Source organism: Cyprinodon variegatus, unplaced genomic scaffold, assembly GCF_000732505.1.
Source record: "Cyprinodon variegatus isolate N-32 unplaced genomic scaffold, C_variegatus-1.0 Scaffold159, whole genome shotgun sequence".
NCBI classification, from domain to species: Eukaryota; Metazoa; Chordata; class Actinopteri; order Cyprinodontiformes; family Cyprinodontidae; genus Cyprinodon; species Cyprinodon variegatus.
The window spans coordinates 1,063,411-1,071,403 of NW_015150612.1; the positions used below are offsets into that span (position 1 = coordinate 1,063,411).

General features: G+C 37.8%; 1 protein-coding gene across 1 annotated transcript; it reads right to left on the reverse strand.

Annotated features, from left to right (window-relative positions):
- Nucleotides 1-763: 763 nt before the first annotated feature.
- Nucleotides 764-6,047, reverse strand: LOC107086713 (RING finger protein 223-like). Its single transcript, XM_015377829.1, has 2 exons — nt 5,807-6,047; nt 764-2,616 (listed from the first exon to the last, which is right to left on the reverse strand). Exon 2 carries the CDS (start codon nt 2,551-2,553, stop codon nt 1,834-1,836), a length of 720 nt encoding a protein of 239 aa, XP_015233315.1. The 5' UTR covers nt 2,554-2,616; nt 5,807-6,047; the 3' UTR covers nt 764-1,833.
- Nucleotides 6,048-7,993: the final 1,946 nt, after the last annotated feature.

Genomic DNA, 7,993 nt, shown 5'->3' on the forward strand with positions numbered 1-7,993 from the left:
TTAAATTCTTTTTAAAGTAACATTTGATAATTAAAAATGTCTCTGGACCTTTACTGGTTGATGATTTTCTTCATTCAGACCAAGCTGATCTTTAATTGGTTACCCCTGATTTAGGTCGTTTTAAAAAGGGTACTTTTACACTTTAACTTAAATAGAAAGCTTAAATAGATGCTTCTAAAAAAGTGTTTTTTATACAGTACAGTAGTATATTTACCTCTACTTGAGTAAAAAACATAAATACTTTTGACACCTCTGGAATTAATTGGAGTAAAAACAGCGAGCTGCTGCCATTGCTGTGTAAAAGTAAAGCAAACACAGCAGGACATAGCAAGGTGAAGGTGAGGAGCAAAAAGAAAACATTCTGATCATAACGTAGCTGAACACCTTGGGTAGAGTGAAAAACACTAAAATGATGAAGGTGTTTTATAAAATATGTGAATGAGGAAATTGTCTATATAACAAACTGAACAATTGTTGTTCTCCACTTCAGAACACTTTAGATTAAAAATGGAAAAAATTTATATATTTTTTAATTGAAAAAGTCAATGTATAACATGGATGCATAAAAACCTCATTTTATTTCAGTGTTAAATTCTGTTTAAAGTAACAGATTATAATTAAAAATGTCTCCATACCTTTACCGGTTGATTTTCTTTATTCAGACCCAGCTGATTTTTAATTGGTTAACCCTGCTATAAAGTATATAGTATATAGTCAACTAAAATGATAGTAAACATGTTTATTTTTAATATAAATTCCTTTCAACTCCCCGCCTGGAAGCGTTGCCATATTTTCATTCACCCCGGTTTAATATTTAACCAGTTTTCCTGGCAGATCAAAAGGTCCTTTAAGGAAGTTAGACATTTATGGTCCACTTTGAGATAAAAGCGTAAATCTCGGCTAAGTCTTAGCAACTGTATATATAATAGCCGAGCAAATTGGGAAAACCCAGAGGCCAACTTTTCCTCTTTGTGACGCACCTCCTCGAGGAAATGAAGGAGGGACGGCTTCCTGGCAAAGCAAAGGAATAGCGGACACTCTTAGTCAGAGGTTAAAGGTCGATGCAGGAGGAAAATGAGCTTGTTGCTATAAAACACAGAAGATTTACTGTTTACCAAATGTCATAGTGCTCTCAAAGTTAATGATAATTGATAAAAGTATGATTTTTTTATTTTTTTCTAGCATTTAAAAAAGTTAAGACACAAACAAGTGTAATACTTCAGTTTTAATTCTGGTTTTGTAAACAAAGACATATCAAAAAAGGCACAATCAATGTTACAGTATACTCAGTTTTTCATTGGCACATCTGGATCCCATTCATTCGCTCTCTGTGAAAAAATAATTCTCATAATGACGTGACGAAAGTCTCCATTAGTAGACAGTGAAGCAACAACTGTCTGCTGAAGACAGGAAACTTGTTACAGGATGTCATTTAAACTGATTTCAGAATAAAAGCTTGGATTCAAGTGCAAATTTCCTACTACCAGAGCTTTTTCTTTGCCTCGGAGAATAGTGCAGATGAGTTTAACTTGATATGTTGGTATAGAAAAGTTGGTAGTAGGAGCTTTAATTTCTGAGGTTATGTGAAGTTTGGTGACCTTTGATTGATCCATCAATCAAACCATCCTCTACGCCTGTCTGAGCCCTTCAGTGGGGCGGCGCCTGCCTACGTCAGGCTTCGACAGCTGCCCTGTTGCCTGTCCATCACAAGATGCAATAACGCACTTATCCAAAGTGCAGTTCATCATTAAAAAGTGTCAAGAATATTTTTGATAAACTTCTAAAGTGTCTTTATAGTCAACATCTACTGTGTAGTCCTTCAAGTTACGACATTTAGCCTTTTAGACCAGATCTGCTGATAAGTGGGCGAAACGTGGTGGTCGTGGTTGCGGTTGTGCTGATGTGGGGTCCATTTCTCATACAGCGCATGTTTCCAGTGGTGAAAACGCACTGCAGAGGCCATAGCACCACTATAACCAGTAGCACCATGAGCACAATGAAGAGCACCATCCTCTTCCAGTCTGCCAGTCTCCCCATCAGACCAGATCTCCTGGGCCTTGTCTGGACTGGAGGATCCACTGACTTACTGGCCCCAATGTCAATGCAGATGCAGAAGCCTGTGGGACTATCAGGGGCCCCTGAGATGGCGTCCTGTCTGGAGCTCTTGTAGCACAGCTTCTCCCCCTCCAACCACACAGGCTCCTCATGCTGTTGGTGGCTGGGGAGTTTGCAGAGGACTTCCTGGCTGGTGGCCAAAGCAGGGGGACCGTCCTCAGGCAACATGGTGGGGTGTCGACAGAAGGGGCAAGAGAGGCGCGTGCTGCTGCTCCCCTCCTGGTCGTTCAGTGTCACAACCATAAGTCGGGAAAGGCACTCCAGGCAAAAAGTGTGCGTGCACTCCAGCTGCTTGGGTGTTTTAAAGACATTATCATAGGTGTTGTAGCAGATGGAGCACTCCGGCTGGCTGGCCACTGATAGCTTCTTCTGCAGCTCTCCTGGAACTTCCTGTCTGGGAATTTGCATGTGCCACACCTGTGGAGTGCTTTCTTCCATCTTTGGAAATGTAACGCTTCCTCTTTGTCCAGGCGACTTTTTGACTGATCGTTTCTGGGTTATCTACAAAAAATGAATATGCAGAAGAGATTAGTTATTCGTCTAAATGTGTTTTTCATTCATTTCTCGCAATAATCCCGACAAGAAAACCAGGGCAGGTTTTATACTATGAATGTTTGAACCTTAGGCTATTTTAACTCCCCCTCAGTACACTCCAAAATGTCACAAAACTGGTATTTGACCTGCCAGCTGAGTGATTCTGTAATAGGAGTGATGCAACTGGGTAAAACGGGATCAATAATGTGGATTTTGTAAATTAAAGGCATAAACAAACAAGGCAGGGAAGAGTTATACAGAAAGACAGGGGAGTACGTCAGTCAACATTTGTAATGTGGGTGCTTGTGCAGGTACAACGTAGGCGTTATTATTTAGATAACATAACGTCCCTCATGAGCATAACGGTCAGGAAAACATTTTAAACTGGAAGAAAAGAGAAAGCTGGAAGGAAACTATATAAAATACCTTTGATTCTAAAACGAAGTGACTAAATGACTGTCGGAATGAACTACTTTCAATTTGGTTTTGAGCGATAACAAAAAGTTACCGCTACACTCCCTTGTACTTAATCTCAATAACATGGATGAAGCCAAACATTTGCTATTTGAAATACTGCTCTTAGTTTTTTTTGGTTTAAAACCAAAATTTTTTTTATTTCCTATTTGAATCTTGGTTGCATGAGTCAAACCCTAATAGTTTAAATCTCTGCTTTTATAAGAAGGGTTTTTAATTATTTATAAAGGGACCATACATTGAGAACATGCCTTTTAACTCATATCACAAAATCAGGATTATGGATAAAATGCATTTTGTTTTATTCTGATTGTGATTCAATGCTTATATTTTTTTTAATTTTCATTATTATTAGTGGAATCAGCACTCCTGAAACGAATAAAGTCGTTTAGTCCTGTTTTAAACAGGTTCTGTTAATGATAAATCTATTATCCTTTCCTCCTTTCCATAAAGTTAATATCAGTAGCTGTTGGAGTAGAAAGGACACTGTGTGGTTGCGTATAGCGTGGCGATTGGTTGGCTGGAAGCTGTAGTAGCACAGGTGTTCTTGTCACTATGCCCTCAGGGCTGGTCCTGCTCCTTTTCTCCCATGAGTACAAAGTCTCCACTTGTTCTCTGGCTAATCGTTCCATCTACCCTTGACATTCCTGCAACTGTCCCTCTTTATTCCTTGCTGAATATGAACAAGCTACACAAGGATTAGAACAGATGTTCCTGTGTAATTGCAATGACAGCTCATTATTTTCACAACAATTCAGTTATAAGGTTTAGTCTCTGTTTCTCAAGTGAATAATGAATCCAAGTCTTCTTCAGTTTCCTGAATGATATTTCTTTAGGAGGAAGAAGACATTATCTGGACTATTTTCAGGAGATTTTGTGGTGTTTTGAGCACATTAGCGTTATTCATGTTTTATACCCATTGTAAACTGAAAAAACAACATTCTTCTTCTTTAACGTATAATTTTGAGACTAAAATAAAAGTGATCGCATCAGACTTCAGCTATGTGTTCAATGGGATCTCAGTGTAACTTAGTGTGAAACTCTTTGAGACTCAAATAAAAGTGCTGGCATCAGACTTCAGCTATGTGTTCAATGGGAACTCAGTGTAACTTAGTGACAAACTCAGAGACTTTGTTAAAATATTACCTCTTTTAATCTAGACGCCAACGAGGAGGAACGCTGCAAAGTATCCTTTTACAATATGATAAATTACTCATTTGCAGACTAGATTAAGATTTGACCCACTTAATTATAAGAAACCCAAATAATGAGATACCTGTATGATTGTTATTTTGTAAGATAAGTAATATATATATATATATATTTTTTTTTTTTTTTATTTCTTTCTTAAGATAACTTTTGACTAAGAATTTAAGGGAGGAAACTGAAACTAAGAAATTGTCTCGGATAGAAGTTCCTGAACGTAGATAGTAGGAAATTATTATTTTTATTTATTGCATTAGTATACATTTATATTGATTAATACAAAAAGCACATGTGATCATATCTGTTTTTTTTTTATTATTTCATAAATCCCATCTTCAACTAGGAAATACCCCTAAAAGTTTTTAATTAAGGTTGCTGTTAACCAATCAGATGTTAAAGGAACAACAGAGACAATTTCATTTGTTTTTCACTGAAAAATAGATCAAATATATACTAACATTATATATATGAATAAATTAATATATATAAAGTATAAAGTTTAGATACTCCTGAATATATTTATAATTTTAAGTGACAAAGATGTTTATTTAAGATGTTATTATTGAATTTATTTGACAATTCAGCTCTAGTTGCAGTGTTAACCTGTGTTTTACTTTAAAGTAAAAAGTCTGGGTTTAGTTAAAGGTGGGGGTCATACTGACTGAAAAAATTCATCCTCTCATTTTTATTTAAATAAAGTCTGGGGTGACCACATGGAGGAAGTATTATTCATTAATGGCATTCAGGCTGTGACTGATAGACTGATTCTCCTCCACAGGATCAAATATTAACTTGCAGAGTTTTTGCCAAACCCCAAACATAAACTTCAAACACTGGGTGGGTCTCTTTATTGCCCCCTACTGCTTTTATGCAGTGTTGTGTTTTTCCTCTCTCGTCCCACTGACCTGTTTACAAAAAGGAATCACAGCTCATTACAATGTGAGTCGATTTGTTTTTCCTTTATTTTGGAAGCCAAATTAAAAGTATTGATCTCTCCCTCCTTTGTGTTATCCCAACTGCCTGTTTCTGCATATCCTGTAAATCCAACTGTCAATGCTTGCACTACCTGTTCTCAGCATGCAAAGCAAATGAAACTTGATCTACCTGAGGTTTTTTAAGAGTGTGGGGGGCGGGGGCCCTTGCACAGACGGTTAAACAGAAGGGAGCATGTGTAAACAAGAAAAACAATGCGGGCAGCAAAAAGCAAGAGCCAAGAGAATCTGAATGAAACAAGGGCTCAGAATGTAGTTTTATGACAATCCAACAATAAGAATAAACAATTCTGATGAAACTTCACATGTTTTTAAAGAAATGCCTTCATTTGTTGAAGAATAAAGCAGCTGTCTATTGTGCTGTTTTTCATTGCTAAGATGACCTTTCCTCTTTATATAAATACCTGGGAGGTTACAGGACAACATTAATGAGTCATTATTAAAAATACAGATTTAGATCTACGGGGAAAAAAAGTCCAATTTACCTGATAATTATAAAGATGCCAGGAAATCCTTTTGTCTTTCACTCAGCCTGGTTCTATTCACTCCCTTTCTATAAGGGAATACATTTTAAAAAGTAGTTTGACTTGAAAGATCCCAGTGGATGCAGTTGTTCTTCTGCTCAGGTCCCTCCCTCTAGTGCTGCAGCTCTGTCTGAGTGGCTGCTGTGGTAAAAGCTGGATCTTTCCTCCTCCTCAGCCGTTGGCCGTTGCCACCTGCCCTGTTCTATCAGCTCCCTTTTTAGCCCATATGCAAATGGAAAGTCTTGGCCTTGGGGTGGCGTCTACAGTGGAGGAGGAGGGGGAAGAAGAAGCCTCAGAACTGTGGAGCTGTAATGATTTTTCTTTATTGAAAACTCCTCCCATTCTCTGTTTATGGTGTTGGTGTTCTACCTTTATTTAGTGTGTCCACTCCCTCATCCATAATGCAATAACTAACACCTTCTGCACACAATTATAAATGTTGCAAATCCTTTTGACAAACAGCTGTACTTTTTTTACTCAGAATCTGAGGCACATCATATTCTCACATAAAAAATATATGCATGACCTTTTACGAGTTTCAAAAGCTTACAATAGTGAAAAATGTATTGCTTCCCATTTAAAGACACTATTCAGTGGTGAACTTCATTAAACTCTGACAAGTGGGTTATAAATGTTGTTTTTTTACATGATTTCACAGGATACAGGTATTTATAAACCACTGAGATAAAAGAAATGCTTTGTTCCTCTATTTCTGTTTGGCTTGATGACATCACAAGAGGAACAAGGACTGAGTTAATCAACAAGTATTAGTTAACTCTATGACAGACAAGGACGTTTTGAAAGATTTTATAATTAGCCCAAAAGAATTTGCCAGGGATGGAAACCATCTTCGGTTTTCCATCTAAACTCTTATATTTTGTGTTTGTTTTAATTATATTTTACAACCAAATAGAAAAAAAGCAGAAAATCTGTCCATAAAATGAATTTCTGTAGCTTAAAGTGAGGAGAGGTGCCTGCAGCAGCTGTATATTGTATGTGGTTGAGGATCGGTGATGGATTTGACAGGAAGTAGGCCCCCAAATCAGCAACCACCGGCGCTTTGCATGAGCCTGTTTGGTTTGAGACGAGACATTCATGCAGAGGAGTCATTTCAATGTGGCCGCTGATAAGGTAACAGCTGCCGTTGCAAGACTCACTTCCCACAGGAGCGCTCCTCTGAGAGAATGACCTCCTGTTCCTCCTTCTCAGCAGCGTTCAGTGCTGCTGACCAACATTGCGTAAGCCAACCCCGCAAGGTGACTCTTTCAGTGATGCTTGTTGTTTATCAGGAGGGGAAAATTCTACTTTAAGGGAAGTCAGCGTCCTGGAAGAAGATTAGAGAGAATTTGTTTAGGTGGAAACAGCAGTTTAAAAAAAATTTTATTTGGGTAAGAAACATAGATCAATAATTAAGATCCTGGTAATTCGGATTAATTAAAAAAGGGTGTGTTTGTCTGGTTTACTTAAATGCGGTTACTTATTTCATTTTATGGTAATGACTAATGCCTGTGGGACATTAGGAATAGCATGTCTGTGCTGTAACAGCTGCCTAACTGACCTGGTTATTAAGTAACCCAAACACAAATACTGCCGTATCACCTCAACACAGTCATTTACTGGGCGTTGTGCTGTGCACACGTGTAGGAAGGATTAAGAAATTTAATAATAAAAAAAAAATGCTGTCTCATTGTGCTTCCTGGATAGTTGGTAATAAAGATGTCATAGATAAACTTGGTGCATATCAGAAGTTGAGTATTATTTTTGCGGGTGGTTGGGGCCGGGAGGAGCTGCCACTGAAACCTCAGGAAAGGATACACGTGAGCAGGGAAGGTGTGTGTCGAGGTGGGCCATAAAACAACACTGTTTACCATCTCCTCACTTGAACTGACGGTTAGACGGAGGCCGAAGAGCAAAGATGATAGTTTCAAGGCACCAAGGGAAAAATGCGTCTTCCTTCTAAAAGGAAAAACACAATGTTACGTTTGTGAGAGCTGATTTTTTTAATACAGATTTTGTAACAATGTCCTTGTCTCTCTTGTTTCACTTTTTTATCTTGCAGAGTTGGACTGAGTTTTGATCATAAAAAGATCTGTAAACCAACCAAACAATCATTCAATTCAATTCAGTTTATTTCTATAGCGCCAATTC